Source organism: Elephantulus edwardii, unplaced genomic scaffold, assembly GCF_000299155.1.
Source record: "Elephantulus edwardii isolate Elephantulus edwardi_28Jun2011 unplaced genomic scaffold, EleEdw1.0 scaffold00038, whole genome shotgun sequence".
NCBI classification, from domain to species: Eukaryota; Metazoa; Chordata; class Mammalia; order Macroscelidea; family Macroscelididae; genus Elephantulus; species Elephantulus edwardii.
The window spans coordinates 21,433,517-21,452,848 of record NW_006399788.1 but is presented as its reverse complement, the minus strand read 5'-3'; the positions used below and the strand labels follow the sequence as shown (position 1 = coordinate 21,452,848).

The window sequence follows — 19,332 nt, the reverse complement described above, 5'->3', positions numbered from 1 at the left end:
GGGGAAGGGTCCAGGCAGAAGGCAGAACAAGAGAGCACTATTCTTTAGCTACTCTTCCCTCGGGTCCCTCTAGGGGAAAGCATTCTCTTTTCCTGCTTCCCAAAATGGAGGGTCTTAAAACCAACTAAACTTTCAAAAAATAAACAAGAAACAAAGCAAAACTGCAAACATTAGCAAAGCAATGCTGGAAGCACTGGTGGTTTCCATGTACTTTCATTGTCACTGCTCCATTTCAGTTCTGGAAGATTTTCCTCCTTCAATTGTCACAGTGAAGTGTTTCATCTTTACAGTGGTAGGAAGTAACCATACTTTTAAGAAAAGGATATATATTTAAATAAATCAAGCCCTATAAAAAATCTGCCTTAGCTATAACTCCAGTGAGATGAATATCGACAACCCTGGCACCTCATTCACCCATGCTGCCTTTTGATTTCTGTGCCTGGCTCCAAACCTTGCTCACAGCCTCCTTTCTACTTTGGCTGCTATGGAGCGCCTCAGAGCTGGATCTGCTCTGGCTCCTTGGTTGGCACCCTTGGTTGGCACTGTGGGCACCACCAGGTTAGTCTCTGGAACCCACCGGGAGACTCAAACATGTCCTTCATGACCTGGTGCCCAAGAGGGCACTGCTCCTTCTGGTAGACCTGAGTGTGCTGCTGTTTGCCCTGGAACTTCCCCTGCAGCCAGCTGGTACTGAACTCCAACACATGATCCACGAGAGATTCAAGACTCGAAGAACTTAAGAGAGAACCAGGAAAAAGAGGATGGATTCCTGCTCTGTACAAGGCTTCATTCTTAATGATGTTTCCTGGAAAAAAGAAAGAGAGTCAAGAAAGGAAAAAGAAAACACACTATAGAAGAATCAGTAAAAAAAAAAATAAAGCAATTTGAGGTATACAAGATGGCAGAGTATTTTATCAGGAAGATTCTAAAACCAGCTTGGCCACCTAGTCTAGCATCTCAGGCAAGTCATCATTTGATTCCTTGCGTCAATTTCCCACTTGCTAAAATGGTCTGATATTACTCACCTTTAAGGATGGTGTAAGACAGAATCAACTTGCTGGGAGTGGATATTTTTTTAAAACTTTGTTTCATATTAAAATCTAAATCTTCATATATAAATTCTATCTGTTCTTAATTGTAAAATTAAAAAAACAAATTCTTTTTTCCTTAAAAAAGATGATACAAAGATGAAATAAAATAAAACCTACAGTCTATGTTTGACAAATTAATTATCTGGAAGCCAACTGTAGATCTGGAATTCCAATTCCATGGCATCTAGCTATGTGTATACCTTGGTAAATTCTTTAGCCTTTTAAAGCTTTTTCCTTAGTTGTAAAAGAGGAATAGCTTATCTGATGTTTTTGAAAAATTGGAATACACACACACACACACACACACTGCTGAATGCTATATACTCAAAATCAGTTGTTTAAAATATTTAGGATAATGCATTAAACATAGAAAGCATTTCCTGAGGCAGTTTTTGAGGGGAACTTGCTGTCCTCCCAGACCTATAATAAAGTGCTTATGGATATTGAAAAAAAGAAAGGATTTCCTTTTCCTCTTTCATTGCTGTCAAGTTGGAACTAATTCAAAGCAGACCCTCCACTGGGTTTATACAGTTGTATATTACAATGGAAAAGATTGCCCATCTTTCTGCCACAGAGCCGCTGGTAGATTTGTACAATCAAAGAGGTGTGGCTTTTGGATTAGCAAAACAACTCCTTATGGACTAGGTCACTAGGGCTTCCTAGAAGTATTTAACAGGTATTCTTTTTCAATAGCCCCTTTATCTGTGAAGCCAATCTTGATCCTTCCTATTAAATTGATCATTCTCTTAAAAATCTTTCAACAGTGCCTTTTCTTTAACTTCTCTACTATCACAAAGTTGGGGGCACTAATGGCCTAGTAGGTAAGAAGTTGTGCTGCCAAGCCAAAGGCAGTCAGTTCAAATTCACCAGCTACACTGAGGGAAAAAGATGGGAAATCTCCTCCTATGTGATATATGTTGTTGTTGTTGTTGTTATGTGCCGTCGAGTCACTTGCGACTCATAGCGACCCTATGTACAACAGCCCTAAACTCCGCTCTGTCCTGTGCCAATCACACTGTCTCTGACACTCCCATCCCAATTAGCTTTTGAAAACTCATTGAAGGGTCAGCTGTTAAGTTGGTTCTGACTTGACAGTAATGTGTTGTTGACCATTATAAACTACCTTAATCATGATTAAATTATTTTTTGCTACAAAGTTCTATTAGTAGACTCTTTTCCAGTAAGAGAATGCAAAATCATTCAATCTTTAAACATTTTGTACAGTAATACAGATTTTGGTAAGTACTCTGTGGGATACATATGTTCCATTATGAGTGGGATGAGGCATGAAAAAATAATTTTATTGTAGTAATTTTATTTCATTCTTGGAAACTTTTAAAAATATGGGACAATACATAAAGGCACCTTGCAATGTCAGCACATCACTGGTGTTCAATTATCTCTCTTTTTAAAATTTTAATAAAAGTTTACAGAGACTTAAGAGTTTCTAGTTATTCACTGCTGCACTTTTCTCCCTGCCCATCCCCTCCTCCCAATACACTCTTCTCCTTGAAAAGTAAAAGAAAAACTCACTGTTATGCAATCCTTCCCCCCAAGACCACTCCACTGTGCAAATGTTTAGCCTTCATTCTGGACTCCTGTCATGACAATAATACCCAATTATATATCCCTTTTAAACAGTTCTCTTCCTCATCTGTTTCAATGAAGTATACATCACTCATCCCCTCCTTCTCTGTCTTCCCTCAACCGCGATGTAAGTCCCATTTTACAACAGTGGCCCTATCCAATATTTGTCCTTTTGTGACTGAGAAATTTCACTCAGCATAATGTCCTCCAGGGTCTCAATTCTCTTTCTTAGTGTTATGTTCTCTAGATCCCACTGACAGAAAATACTTTACAATCTGTTGACAAGCAGTTGGACCTGTGTATCATTTGGTATACCATTTAGTCCTAGCTTGTTCTTTACAAGAAAGGACAGTTTTCTTCTTTTAATTTTCCAATCTTTAGCAAAAATAGCTTGATGAGAGTGAGCCTGAAGGAAAAGTGGGTCACATTTGCCCCACTATTATATTTCCACAAAGTAAAAGGTCAATAAGGAAATACAGCACCATTTGAAAGCACATTCCAATTACTACCATTCATAGCAGTTCTACTCATGGAATTGCTCTTAGGCAAAAATCTGATGAGAAAAATCATCCTCGTCCATCAACAAACGAATGGAAAGAGAAGCTGTGGTATATTCACACAATGGAATACTACGCTGCATTGAAAAACAAGGAACTCATGCAATATTAGTCAAAATCAGTGATCCTGGAGGACATTATGCTGAATGAACTATCTCATTCACAAATGGACAAATACTGCTTGGTGCCACTGTTGTAGAACGAACTGACATCAGGGTTGGTGTGAGATTGAGAAAAATTGGATAAACTATATATACTGCATTGAAGCAGATGAGGGAGAGAACAGTTTATAAGCGATATATGATTGGGTATTATGGTCATAACAAGAGTCCAGAATGAAGGCTGCATAGTGGGGTGTACTCAGGGGAGTGGGGGTGGGACTGTATACCAATGAAAGAATTTTTCTTTTACTTTTCAAAGAGAAGAGGGAACTTGGAAGGAGGGGTGGGCAGGGAGAAAAACGGAACAATGAATGAATGAATGGAAATCCAAAGTCTCTGGAAACGTTCATTAAAATTAATAAAATTTAATAAAAATTTAAAAAAAGGAAAAACAAGGAACTCATGCAATATTAGTCAAAATCAGTGATCCTGGAGGACATTATGCTGAATGAACTATCTCATTCACAAATGGACAAATACTGCTTGGTGCCACTGTTGTAGAACGAACTGACATCAGGGTTGGTGTGAGATTGAGAAAAATTGGATAAACTATATATACTGCATTGAAGCAGATGAGGGAGAGAACAGTTTATAAGCGATATATGATTGGGTATTATGGTCATAACAAGAGTCCAGAATGAAGGCTGCATAGTGGGGTGTACTCAGGGGAGTGGGGGTGGGACTGTATACCAATGAAAGAATTTTTCTTTTACTTTTCAAAGAGAAGAGGGAACTTGGAAGGAGGGGTGGGCAGGGAGAAAAACGGAACAATGAATGAATGAATGGAAATCCAAAGTCTCTGGAAACGTTCGTTAAAATTAATAAAATTTAAAAGAATCATCCTCTGCCTCTCCTGCAGATGTATGGAGGCTCCCAGTTTTCACATGGTATTCTCATCCTTGCCCTCCATATCATCTTGCATACTGCTGGCTTGTATATATTTTTCTTTTGTAATTACCAAAATCCCTTTTGTAAATTTTATTGTTGTTATATGCTATGGCCCAGAACTGACTCATAGCTGACCCTCCAGTGGGTTTGCAGAGGCTGTAAATCACAGGGGAAAAGAATGCCCTAAATCTACTTCTCTATCTTCATGGGTCATTTGCCATACTGCTGAAGTAAGGTTGTTGTATTTTCAAAATACATCCTCACATCAAATATCTTCATTTTCTTGCGTTCATCATGATATTATTATCTGGGTCAACTATTCTTTCTGCCAGGTCAATGGCTTTCTCATCATATAATACTATGCTAGTCTCATCACTGCTGCTGTCAGAATGATCTACAGATTCCACAAATGGGTAAGCTCACCAGAGACATTTTCAGTTATATAATAAAGAATTTATTTGTCCTCTACATAAGTCTGTTTTGTTTTTTAAGAGGAAGGGTAATGTTTCAGAAAAAAAAATCCATTACTGCAAGGCTTAGATAATACACCATTAACTCCAAACAAGTAAGAGATTGCACAAGGGGAGAAATTGCATAATTCAATCCTCTTGTGAAAATAAAAAAACCAAAAGGAATTAGTGCCATTGTCACATCTATAATTAATTTTTATTGCAAGAGAAGTACTTACAGTTCATAAATTAGAAGAATAGCTCTCAAAGGACAGAGCAGAGTTTAGGGCTGTTGTACATAGGGTCACTATAAGTCACAAGCGACTCGACGGCACATAACAACAACAACAACAGCTCTCAAAGATTGAAAAAAATGTACTTAACTGTACATCAAGTATGGCACAAGTAATTAATACTGTACCTGAAAATAAGTTACTCACCTGAAAATTATACAACCAAAATCCTAATTATTCTTGAAAGGCTTTACCTTATCATATATAAGCCAAGCATGGTAAGGTTTGCACAATCACACTTCCAGGATGCAACATCTCAAACAATAACCTTTAAACACATTGATTTAGTGTCACTGAATGTTTCTTTGGTTATAAAGTTAAACATGTCCCCACAGATACCAACACGTACTTTTTAATTGGGATACTAGCACCCAAAGACAATGAGAGTCGGAAAATAACAGTGCGTCTTTTATGTTCCACTACGTCTAAGAAGGTTAAATTATAGTTAACTGAGTATGTGTCTGCTGTACCATTAATCTCCTCAAGACAGAAAGTAAGGTTGACAGTCACACCTCTCTAGCAGGAGAGGGTTTATTCTGCCTGGAGCTTCATAATCATTACCCCTGGAATTGGGGTGGTATGGTCCATAGGGAGCTGGTCTTCTAACCCAAAGGTGGTGTCTGTCTCATAGTTTAAACCCACCAGCAGCTCCTCAGGAGAAACATGGGCAATCTCGTCCGTCTGTGTGATTTACAGCCTTCTGAAAATGAGCTTGAGTATGTGTTTGTTTTGATTCAAAGGCAGGAAGACATTATATCAAATCTCTCTCTAAAATTCACTGACAAACTATCTGAATTCCTATCTTAGCAACTTCACTTATTAGAGTAGAGAACAACAGTAACCCTAGAACTATGTTCCTGACACATTTTTGTTCCTAACACATTTGACTCACTTGGCAAGTGTTAGTTGTCATTTTTTTTTTTACTGATTTCTTCATAAAGTTCATATACACTGTTTTTTTCACACTGAATCTTTACCATTTGCTTCACCCATCCCTTCCTCCACCGATCAAATTGTGTGACACTATGAATGACCACCCTCACCCCCATCTATCCTTACCCCTCTGTTCCTACTTCCCGCCCAGCCCCACTGGATCCTCATACTCATTCTACAATAATGGTCTTATATGATATTTGTCCTTATGGGACTGAGTTCACTTAGCAGAATGCCCTTCAGTCCCTCCCAAGTTTGGTAGTAATTTTCAAAATCATTGTTTCTACATGCTGTAAAATGCTGTCATTATTTTTGTTATGCTATGCACCAGCTCTTGCTATCTATACCCACCATTACACAATGAAAGTCTCTTTTCTCCTTAAGGCACAAGGACTCTGTGGTTTTAACATGAAAACGCAAAGCCCATGTCTGGTGATCCAACTGGAGTGAGCCGTGCCTGTGGCAGGCAAAATTATGCCTTGGGTATGGAGGTAACTTCACTATCACTAAGTCATCTAATTGTTTCAGCAGCAAATTATGGTTGCACTTATTTCCCTGCTGTGGTTAGGAATAGTAATGTGGTCTATAGTCTGGCTAATTAGCCTGTATTTTTCAAATTGCTCAGCTCTTCTTTTCACCTCTCAAGAGGCAGTCAAAACATTAAGAATTTCATGCTGAGGACACTTGAACAGAGCGAGATTACCTGTTTTTTCACTCGGCCTGCAAAGATCCAGATGTAGATGGAGACATATCTGTGCTCTTGCCAACAGGCCACCCCATCTGTCCCAGTGAGAGACCCATTAACAAATGCATTTGTCTCCATTGCAAAGTCACCACTTTCTGCTCCTAGCAGACACTGACCAAAAGCAGCTCCTGTGACAGGCACAGTGCTAGGTAGCAGAAGCCACAAGAAAGCAAGAGACAGGATTCTGCCCTTCAGGAGGTCACGTTCCAAAGCAGCATTCAGATTAGTTCTAGGATATACAGACTTCATTCTGGACTCCTGTCATGGCAATAATACCTAATCACGACAGGAGTCCAGAATGAAATTGCATAGTGGAGTGGACCTGGGGGGAGGGATTGTAAAACAATGAAAGAATTTTTCAAAGAGAAGAGTGTATTGAGGTGGGAGGGGTAGACAGGGAGAAAAGTACAAAATGAATTAATGGAAACAAAATTTAAAAAAAAAAAAAAAAGAAAGAAGAACCAGCATGTAGCCCATCCCTTGAGTCTCAGTTTTCTGCACAAGATGAAGCAGGACCTTCTCTGACAAGGAAGCAGAGAATAGTTCAGGCTAAACTAGAACTGATTCCCTATAGACTTGGAGTCAAACATTTATCCTCAGAATGGAGGGGTAAAATACAAAATTGTTAGAACATGTAGAGCTTTGTAACTCTGGCTCAAAGCTCCTGCCTATCAGCAAACCTAAGGAAAAAACTTTCCTGTCTGGGGGAAAAAAAGAGAGAGAGAGAATATAATTAGAGAATGAACTCTGAGGCCAGGAAAGAAGTTGAAAACTACTTATTCTGACTTCCTAGATTTAAAAATAAGTGAAATTAAATAGTTTATGGGAGCTCTCGTGGTCTAGTGGTTGAGCTGTGCTGGCAACCCAAAGGCATGTTGAGAATCCACCAAACTGCTCCTCAGGAGAAAGATGGGCCATTTCCTCCTGTGTGACTTATACCCTCTGAAAACGTGCTGAACAACAAGTGGGGTCTGGCACAATGGCACATAACAACAATAAAAGAGTTTAGTCAACAAAAAATACCCTTCAGATCAGTTAGTACAGGTATACTTAGGGCAATGTCCCAGGTCCAGTGACTCAAAACCAGCTGTGTCCAGTCAACTGCAACCCCGACGATACCATGTTGCATGGGGGGGCGAACTGCGCTCAAAAGGGTTTTCATAGGCTGATTTTTAGAAGTAGGTCACCAGGCCTTTCTGCCAAGCCACCTGACTGGACTCAAACCTGGAACCTTTTGGTTAGTAGTCTAGCAAGCACATTAGCCATCTACACCACCCAGGGGCTCTTGTGACTCGCAGACATGGGTCTTTTCTGTTAAACAATTCTGTGAGGCTCAACCTTCTTGCTCATCAGTCATACCTAATCCTGCAAAGTGTCTTTGGTCCAGTAGTGTATAGCAGACAGGCTGAGCCTGGCCCAGAGCTTCCAAGGCTTGTCCTCGATGAAACTTCTCAGACAAGATGTCGGAACTGGGTTTTACCACTGGCGAAGAGCTCCAAGACATCTGACAATTGTAAAACGCCAGGAAATTACCACCATCAAAGTGTAGAACCAATCTGAAAAGAAATAAAAGATACCACCACAATATGGTCAGCTTACACACACACACACACACACACACACACACACCCCTTCTATAGCTTGGTCAGTTCACACCTCCCACAATATGCTGCTGTTCTGGGGTACCATCAAGTCAGAAACAACTCATACATCTTCAGAAGCAATTTATCACCTGGGAGAAGACTGCCCATCTTCCCTACATTATTGTTGTTGTTAAGGGCAGTCGAGTCACTTGTGACTCATAGTGACCCAATGTACAATAGCCCTAAACTCTGCTCTGTCCTGTGCCAATTGCACTGTCTCCAATACACCCATGCTGATTACCCCAGTCACTGAATCAATCCACCTCATAGAGGGCCTTCCCCTTCTGTGCTGTCCCTCCACCCTCCCAAGCACGATGTCCCTTTCCAAGGACCTGTCTCTCCTTATAACATGTCCAAAGTATGTCAGACGGAGCCTCAGAATCCTTGCCTCCAAGGAGCCCCCCGGTTTAACCCTTTCCAGGATGAATTGTTTGTTTTCCTACCAGTCCATGGTACCCTCAACACTCTTCTCCAGCACCACACCTCAAAGGCATCAATTCTCCTTCTATCTTCCCTAGTCACTGTTCAACTCTCTGATGCCTAACGAGTGATTAAAAACCACGGCTTAACTGGGGAAAACTAAGATCCTAAAGAGATTATTACTGATGGTTCTGGGGTAGATTATGCATCCTCCACATGGAAGACAAGGGTTCACATCCCAGCCAATGTACTTCATGTGCAGTCTGCTTATGGAAGCTTGCATGTTGCTAAGATGCTGAACAGATTTCAACAGAGAGTCCAGTCTAAGCTGGACTCGGAAGAAAGATTTGTCAATTTTCTACTGGAAATTTGCCTGGGCAAAACTTTACAGGTCACAAAGGACCAGAGTCCATAACTTATAATGGGGATGGTGCATAACCGGCCAGCCTTTCATTCTGTGGTACAGGGGGTCACTGTAAGTTGAAAACAGCCTGGCAACAGCTTACAACAAGGTCATAAAAGAGAAAACTTGAAACCAAATGCCCTGCCATCCAGCTGATTCTGACTCTTAGGAACCTTAGTGTATGGAGCAGAACTGTCCATGGGGTTTCCAACGATAAAAAATCTTTCCAGACGTAGAATACCCCATACTTCTCTTGCAGAGAGGTTGGTAGGTTTGAACCACCAATCTTTTGCTAAGGAGACTGATGCTTTACTTACAGCACCACCTGGGCTCCTAAGAGAGAAAAGAGATCATGAAAAATCTCAAGGTTAAGTGGATTAACTTTAAAAAGACACACATAAGTAGGTATGCCCATTATCCTGATCACAGCAAATCATAATGGTAATATAGTTCTTTGAATAAAAAACAGGGCTTCTTGGGGAAAAGGGAAGAGAAATATGGTGGTGCCATGCACAGTTTCAAGCAAGATTTACTAAAACCAAAAAGCACCCCTACATACATTCTGAAGATTGTTCTAAATTCCAAGAGGAAAACAAAACCCACAAACTTTGATAAAAAACTACCAGTCATTTAGTAAAGGAGGACAACTCTGGAAGCATAATCTGCAGGGAGATGCACTGCTAACCTGAAGACTGTACCTGTCTGGCAGTTTGAATCCAGTAGTTCCATGGAAGAAAGATGGGCAATCCCTCCCATGTATTTTACAGTTTCTGAAACTCAGTGGAGGGTCGGTGAGCTATCAGTTTGTTTCAACTCAAAGGCAATGCATTTTGGCCTACTCTTCCCTCCAATCCCTGTTTTGTAGGGAAAATATCATTAGACTAGAATCAGAATAGGTAATATTATGTGAAAGTTAAACTGTAACTTTAGACAAGCAGAGACCCAGGAAAAATGTCTACAAATACTATTACAGACTGAATTGTGTCTCTCTAAATATGTGTTAGAGAGCTCTGGTGGCCTAGTGGCCAAAAGCTGTGCTGCAATCCCCAAGACACATGGCTCAAGGCCACCAGCTGCTCTGCGGGAGAAGGATGGGCAATCTCCTCGAATGCAATTAACTACCTCTAAAAACCTGCCAGAAGGTCAGCTATGGGTGAGTTTAAAGTTTACAGTAACAACAATAATAACAACAAATATGTGTTAGGGAGCTATGGTAGCCTAGGTGGCAAAAAGCTGCACTGCAATCCCAAAGGCATGTGATTAGAATCCACCAGCTGCTCCAATGGAAAAGGATGGGCAATCTTTTCTTGTACAATTTACCGCCTCTGAAAACCCATTACATAGTCCAGTATGGGTCAGTTCCAACTTGATGACACCCAAAAGCAACAACAATAGAAAAAAAAGATACACATTTAACGTGAAGATTTACCAACTATCTGTCATACTGTGGTGATGATACAATGATGCTGGCGGTCTTGCCATGAGAATGTCAAATACCAGGAGGGGCAAGTTTCTCTGGAGCCTCCAGAATAAGACTGAAAATTAGCCAGTGGAAACTCTATTGAACAGAACATTGAACACTGACCAACTAGACTCAAACATGTCAATAAGTGTAAAGATGGTGCAGAACTGGACATCTGGTTCTTTTGTACACAGTCACTTTAAGCCACTGCCAACTCAATGTTGGCTAACAAACAAGCAAAAAAAAAAAAACCAACTGGAAAATAATCACGAGCAGTAATGAAAAGGCATCCTTCCAAATTGTTATTGTTGTTGTTGTGTACCATCAAGTCAGAACTTACTCATAGTTGACCCTCCAGTATGTTTTTTAGAGGCAGTTAATCACATGAGAGGAGATCTCCTGTCTTTCGCTACAGAGGCAACCGGTGGATTCATACTTTGTGCTTTTGGGCTGGCAGTCCAATTCTTTACCACTAAGCCACTCCCTTCTCCCAAATTAGCAGGGATAAAAAAGGGAAGAAATGAAATTTAATTACGCCAACAGAAGGTGACAAGAGAAATTAAAACTATAACATAAAATGGAAGAAAACTTCTTATACCACAGTTAATGCATTTCAGAACAGAGTTTTGGCTTACATTTAAAAGCCAGTTATTTATGTTCATTTAAAAAAAAAATACCCGAAAACAAGTGAAAAACCTACAACCAGGAGAAAATAAAATAGATTAATGGGCCCTTATAAGAATCAAATCCCTGTGCACATGAAAAAACTTCTCAACAGGATAAGAAGGAAACTCGTGGACCAGGAAAAAATATCACATATCTGATAAGGAACTTACATCTATAATTTATAGAATACTCCAACAGCTCAACAAGATAAAGGTAAGAACCCAATCACAATGGACACAAGATATGAATAGATATTTCATCAAAGACGACATTCAGATGGCAAACAAACACATGAAGAAATGTTCAAAATCCCTAGCTATCAGAGAGATGCAAATCAAAACAACTATGAAATATCATCTCACCCAGCAGCAATAGCAGAGCTCAACAGGGCAGCAAACAACAAATGCTGGTAAGTTTGTAGAGAGATTTTAATCCTTATTCACTACTGGTGGGAAGGTAAAAGGAATAGTACAGCCACTACATAAGGCAGTCTGGCACTTTCTCAAAAAGTTGAAAGCAGACATTTGACCCAGCAACTCCACTACTAGGTATTTGACCTAGCAAATACCCTAAAGGAAGCAGAGCCATGACTCAAATGGATGTATGCACACCCATGTTTATTGCTGTGTTATTCATAATAGCAAAGAGATGGAAGCAATCTAAGTGCCCATCAACAAATTATAGGATAGAAAAATCTATGGTACATACACACAATGGAATATTATGCAGCACTGAAAAACAATGAACCAGTAAAATATTATCCAACGTTGGGCACCTCGAGACATTATGCTGAGTGAAATATCTCAATCACATTACAACAATACTGTATGACACTGCTATTATAAAACAGGACAGACATGAGAGGGGGGTTGCGGATAAAATGGGAAAAGAATGGACAGATAATGAACACTGCATTATAACAGATGAGGAAATGAACTGTCCAAATACAATATATGATTATGGATTATATGTATGAGAACAATCTGGAACATGAGGTGCATTGCAGGGTGGGTGGGAGACGGAGATGGAGGGGGAAAAGAAACGGGGAGGATAACGTGCAACAATGAAAAAGATTAGTAAATATTAAAAAAGGCAACAGAAAAAAAACCCCACAAGTGAAAAATAAGGCTGAAAAAGGATGAGAAAATGGAATACAAGACAGTACCAACATAAAGAATGGGAAAATTCAAGCTCAAAGGCAAAGAGGATACTTCTATTATTTAGTAATAAAGCAGCAATCTACAAAGGATCTATGAGAGTCATGAACCATCACACACTGAACAGTCTATACACAGTAAAATACTTAAAAAAACTTATAAAGAGAAATTTTATAAAGCCACAACTATATTGAGTATTTTAATATACTCTTCTAAAGTGTGACATCCTAAGTAAATGAACAAACAAGCAAAAAGACAGACATCAAAGTTGAAAGAATTCAGGTTATTAAATCAGTACACACGAAATCCACTGCTTCTGAGGGGATTCTGGCTCACAGTGATCCTCCATTGGCCGAGTCTTTATAGGAGATGAACCGTTTTTCTCCTGCAAAGGATCTAGTAGATTAGAACCTCTGAAATGTTATGTACCGTACTACAGGGCTTACTGTGATGGGAAATTCTGCTGTTAGGGACCTCTCTAAAGTACTCAAGAGCAACGGTGTCTCTGGAGACTAAGGTGCACCTGATACAGGCCATGGTTTTTGCAATCACTGGTTATGCATCAGAGAGTTGGACAATGACTAGGGAGGACAGAAGGAGAATTGACACCTTTGAGCTGTGGTGCTGAAGAAGAGTATTGAATGTACCATGGACTGCCAACAAAACAAACAGATTCATCCTGGAAAGGGTTAAACCAGGCTGCTCCTTGGAGGCAAGGATTCTGGGGCTTCGTCTGACATACTTTGGACATGTTGTAAGGAGAGACAGGTCTTTAGAGAGGGACATCATGCTGGGAGAGTAGAGGGACAGCGCAGGAGGGGAAGACCCTCTATGAGGTGGATTGATTCAGTGACTGGGGTAATAGGGATGGGTGTGTCAGAGGCAATGCGATTGGCACAGGATAGAACAGGGTTTAGGGCTGTTGTACATAAGGTCGCTATGAGTCGTAAACGACTCGATGGCACATAACAACAACAATAGATTTACAAAACAGAAAATGTGCACAGACTGCATTCTCTGCTCATAATCCCTCCCTTAAAAAAACCCACCCAAAAATAAAATAAAAGAGGATGACAAAGGAGTGACAACTTTATAAGAAGGTAAGGGAATAATATGCATTAACATGATGTCATCCTATTTGAAAACCTAGAAGGAATCTTGTTAAGTCCAAGGGTATTCCAGTTCTTGAGTCAAACTCACTCTGTTGGCTCTGTGGGAGAAATGCCTGATGCTCCCATAAATATTATAGCCATCCTCTACTACGTCCTCTAGCAAATGGTGTTTCTATTAAAATTGACTAGATAGACCTAGCAACAAGAGTTGGTGTTTCGAGCTCCTGAGTGGCTCAATAGAGCATTTGGCCAATAAGCGAAAGATTAGAGGTTCAAGTTCATTTAGAAGCACATTGGGAGAAAATTTTACTTCTTAAAAAATAAGCCATTGAGGAGCTCTGGTGGCCTAGTGACAAGAAGAGAGCATTATGTCGAGAGAACTAAGTCCCACAAGGACAAATACTGTATAAAACCACTATTGTAGAATGAGTATGAGGATCCAAGAGGGGAGAGGTGAAAGCAGCACAGTGAGGATGGGGGGAAAGGGTGTTAATCGTAGGGTTGCACAATTCACTGGGAAGGTGGGGTGAAGGAAATGGGAAGGATCTTTTGTGAAAAACAAAGCATTCAAACTTTGTAAATAAGTCAGTTTAAAAGAAAAAAAAAACACCAAACCACCCAAAACATACAAACTTTATAAGTAAACCAGTATAAAATAAAAAAAATTAGAATAAAAAAAAATAAGCCACTGAAAGCCACAAGGAGCATAATTCTATTCTGATACACGTGGAGCCACCAGGAGTCAGAATGGACTTCTCAGCATCCGTCCAAGCTCATGATTAATCCAGGATTCAGCATGTGACACAATCTGAGGGACAGTCCTGTTCATAGCAACCAATAGAACTAATCCTGGAATTTTTTTTTTCATGTAATGTAAGGACTTGAACTTAAGACTCATCTTGCTGCTTATCTAAGGACATGATCAACTAATAACAAAGTACAAAGCTAAAATATGAACTTTCCAAAAAATGAAACCAGAACTTTGAAACTGAATCAACTTCAAAGCCCACCCTCCCTCCAGATTTCCAGTTACCAGCAACAAAAAGGATCTAATTATCATTTAAAATACTCGAGTTCTTTTTACCGACCCAAAGTGCCCTACTGTGGTTTTTTTAAGGTTATGAACCGAGGACTTACTTTATTACCTTTTAACATAGAGGGAAGTTCCTGAACCCTGGAGAGGTGTCCCAGACCCATGCACACAGAACTCCCACCTCTCAATGTAACCCTAGACAAGAAATGTCCTACTACCCAAAGGATTCTATAATCCCTATTTTTTTTTCTTTTTTTTAAAAAAAATTTTATCTGAGTAAAATTTTACAAAGCATATTATTTTTTAATCATTCATGAGCATTTTATTCCATAACATTAGTCAGTACCTACTCTCTGATGATCTATTCATTCTATATTGCATTTCCCTTCACCCACATTAATAAGTATTTATTACCAAAAAGATTATCATTCTCAACAGGAAGAAAACACAAATAGACAAGTATTTGTGGTGACTTTGATGTAGAAAAGGCCTTTAGTTAGAGAGGAAAGTTAAGAGCTGCCACACAAAAAAATACTATCAGATACAGTAAACAACATGACTCTGAAAACTCTATGAACTTTGATAAATGTTGATCGCTGTAGATGGGGTTCAGGCCTTTTGTTCATAGGGTCGCTATGAGTCGTGCTTGACTCGAGGACAATCAACAACAACAACATCAGATACAAATTAAAGGACTTATCACAGATACAAAAGAATATTGGTAATGTATGTCACAAGTTAATAGATTTTATGTCCAAAAGAACCTAATAAATTGATCAAAATCTACCAACTCAATGCAATTCATAATTCAACTAAGCTTGTACTTCTATAAAAGCAATAAAAATATTCAACCATAAAACTTCATTTTCTGCAACTAATAATTCTCTGGAATCTACACTACAGAACTAATCTTTCTAAATACAGAGCTTTATGCACAAAGATATTCTTCTCAACATAAACTGATTAAAAGCTGAAAAAATCATGTCTCTAACTTCAGAGTGCTAAAATGCCTTTCAAGACTCTTATGTTCTCTGCAACTACAATCCCAGAGGCGCACGGTTCGAATCCACCAGATGCTCTGCCGGGAAAGGAGGGACAATCTCCTTCTGTATCAGTCAAATCTGATTTGACGGTACACGCACACAAAAATAATTAAAAAAATTTTTTTTAAAAATAAGACTCTTATGTTCTCAAGTTATACATCTGCTGAAAGTGTCCCTCTCTTTTTTAACCTTTGACAACTTTTTAAAACAAAATTTTTACTTTACTTACTAAGTTCATATGCATTGTTTGTCACACCAGATTTTTCCCATTTCCTTTACCCCCTGCTCCCTCTACCCATCAAATTGTGTGATCCTATGATTACACTCTCCCCATCCTCACCCCTCTGTTCTTACCCTCCCACTTGGATCCTCATACATGTTTTCCTAGTTATCTTTCTATTTCTACAGTAATGCCTTTTACCACTATTTGTTATATTTTAAGTTATTATTATTTTAAGTTTTTATTTTATACAGGTTTGCTTACAAAGTTCATATACATTGTGTTTCACACTATCCTTTATTGTGTTTCACACAATCATTGATTCATTATATTTTATAAAATTAATCGACATTTAACTGTGTCCACCATTGCCCTGTCTTTCCAGATCCTTGTTGGATCTTTCTCATTTCCTTTAACCACCCCTCCATCCATCCATCAAATTGTGCCACCCTATGATTTCCCCCTGCCCACCCTCACCCCTCTGCTCCTACCCTCTCACCCTTGGATCCTCATATACATTTTATTAGTTATCTTTCTATTTCTACAATAACAGTTTCATACACTATTTGTACTTACTGTCCACCTTTTGCTAAGTGACATAATTTTTTCAGTTTTCTTATGAGATACAGATCACAGTCCACTTTCTATTAGGGGTAGAAATAGATGCTTATCTTTTCCTAAACAATAGGCTCTTTGGTAACCAAAACCAACTAAATCCAAAAGTGATTCTGACTCATAGTGTCCCTATAAGACAAGTACAACTGGTCTTCCAAGTTTACAATCTTTACATGAAGAAACTGCGATAGTTTCTCCCCAGAGTGGCCAGTGGGTTAGACTCATTAGCCTTTGAGCACTTAAAACACTATGCCACTAAGGCTCTGTCTAAATTCAGACCCTCCTTCTGTCAAGTCAGTTCTTACAGACAGAGACCCTTCATTGGTTCCTGAAGCTATACATTTTTGCGAGAGGAGACTGCTCAACTTTCTCCCCTAGATCAGCAACTGGATTAGAACTTTGGACTTTCAGTTCAAATTCAGTAACATACTACACCACCAGGGCTGCTAAGGTGGAAGCAACTCTAGCTTACCCTACAGTAGGTTTTCTAAAACTGTTAATCACAAGAAAGGAAACTGTCCATCTTTCTCCCACCGAGCTTCCGGTGGATTTGAATCACCAGAGAGGTGCAATCATATGGGTTAGCAGCACCGCTCCCTGTGGAGTCTGTATTCATTTAGACCATCTCTAGAGTGCTCCATAGCCTCGCCCCAACCCCACCATGGCAGGTGCCTAACAAATGTTGAATACTGACAATCCCAGAAAGGGTCTTGCAGGAAGACAGTCACAGCCTCACTGCCTGTTCAACTGCCATTACCTTGGGACAGGATCCCTCCAGTCTCCCCTCTTGTTCGCTTTCTTGGCTCTGGAGAATTCATTCACCCAAATGCTGCCAAACAAACCAAAGTGGACATGGAGCCACCGTTCCATATATCCTGCATGCGTGTCTTCCCTCAAATAACGTGAATTCTCTTCTTCAAAGGAAGTAAGATCTTTGGACATGGAGGACTGATCAGAGATTTCTGGTCCTTTGGGACCCAAGATCTGTGCTTGATCTGCAGTATCTTCCTCTCCATCTCCTTTTTTAACAGACTCAAATAATGGATTTTTCCCATCAGGCCTCATTTCTTCATCTGGATCAAATCTAAGGAATAACTTCTTTCCATGGACCTAGGGGAGGAAATGAATATGAATTTAAGTACTATAAACCAAGAATGTTGAAAACCAAAAGAGCTGTATCTAGACATTTATCCTAATGTAAATTTCTCCCTCTGGCCTCTTCTAGGAAGTTTTCTCAGAACAAATAAAACTGAATATTGTGGTCCTGCCTTTATATTATTGTTTCAGTAGTAAAGACAATTAGCAGAGGGTTTTCAAGCTGACTGGAATGAAGCAGATTAGCAAAAAAACAGATTCATGATAGGTAGCAGAGTTGTACTAAAATATGTGAAGATGATTATTCTAAAGAACTAAATATAAGCTGTCATTCTTTCAATTGATTGATACATTTTTCTTTGCTAAAAATAATAAAAATGTGACAGCAAATAAAGACAATGAATTGTGAAATTTGACACCCCTTGCCACTCCACTGCAAGCTGGACTTCACAGAAAAAAATGACACTAACAGAATTTAAAATTTTTCTTAATGTCAGTAAGAATTGAATAGGGACCCCGAAATCGACTAATGAATTAAAGAACGACTGTAAAACATATGGATCCAGGACTCAACTTGGCCCAGTGGTCAGTAAAAGAAAAATGCGAAATATTTTAAAATCATTTTCTGGCTGCTATGTATTCTGTTTTCATAAGGCTTAAAAAAATGACAAGCAATCTATGGCAAGATTCTGGAATGACTGTCTTGCATGATTGGCCTCTCTTGACAATATGCCCCAAGTATGGGAGATAAAATTTTACCCTCCTTGCTTCTAAGGAGGACCTTTATCATACTTTCTCAAGCCAGACTTATTTATTCTTTTGGCAACACATATAATATTCAATGCTCTTTGTCAACACCCTTTCTAAATAATCCCAGCATAATTTGTCTGCAAATATGAGCACATAACTGTTTTCCGCCATATTCTAGAGATGCTTAACTAATTTATAATTAAGAGAAAAATAAGCAAGGAATTAAGGTGAAATGCAATTTGCCTGAGAAAATACTTTCTTGGTACAAATTAAGAAAGGTATGCTTTTTGTGAAAATATCTGTCAGCAGCTCCTCAGGGTAAAAAGATTTGCAAAGTTAAGAATGACTAGGTCAGGACATTTGTACCCTCGCCAATGATGGTAATTTTTATTGTTCCTCTTTTAAATTACTCTTGTTGTTATTATGTACCATCAAGTTGCTTGCGACTCACAGTAACCCTATGTACAAGAGCCCTAAACCCTGCTCTATCCTGTGCCAACCTCATTGTCTCTGACACACTTACTCCCAGCACCCCAATCACTGAATCGATCCATCTCATTGAGGGTCTTCCTCTTCTGTACAGTCCCTCTCTAAGGACTGGTCTCTGCTTGCAACATGCCCAAAGTACATCAGACAAAGTTTCAGAATCCTTGCCTCCAAGGAGCAGCCCGGCTTCCCCCTCTCCAGGACAAACCTGTTTGTACTCCTAGCAGTCCATATATATTCAACCCTTTTCTCCAGCACCACAGCTCAAAGGCATCAATTATCTTTTTATCATCCCTAGTTACTGTTCAGGTCTCCCATGCATAGCACACAAATAAGAAGACTATAGCCCGGATCAGGCGCACCTTAGTCTCCAGCCTGACGTCGTTGCTCTTTAGTACTCTTGAGAGGTCCCTCACAGCTGCCTTTCCCAATGCAATTCGTCTCTTGATTTCCTGGCTGCTGTTACCAAGAGTGTTGACTGTGAAACCAAGTAAACTAAAACTGTGAACAATCTCAATCTCTT

General features: G+C 39.4%; 1 protein-coding gene across 1 annotated transcript in view; it reads right to left on the bottom strand.

Moving 5' to 3' along the window:
* Nucleotides 1-494: 494 nt before the first annotated feature.
* NEIL2 (nei endonuclease VIII-like 2 (E. coli)) overlaps nucleotides 495-19,332 on the bottom strand; it is a 31,093-nt gene continuing 12,255 nt past the window's right edge. The window contains exons 2-4 of the mRNA XM_006884937.1: nucleotides 17,236-17,588; nucleotides 8,064-8,260; nucleotides 495-805 (exon numbers count right to left, since the gene is read on the bottom strand). Of these exons, the coding sequence (XP_006884999.1) occupies nucleotides 495-805; nucleotides 8,064-8,260; nucleotides 17,236-17,588 (861 nt within the window). The remainder of the gene's footprint in view (nucleotides 806-8,063; nucleotides 8,261-17,235; nucleotides 17,589-19,332) is intronic.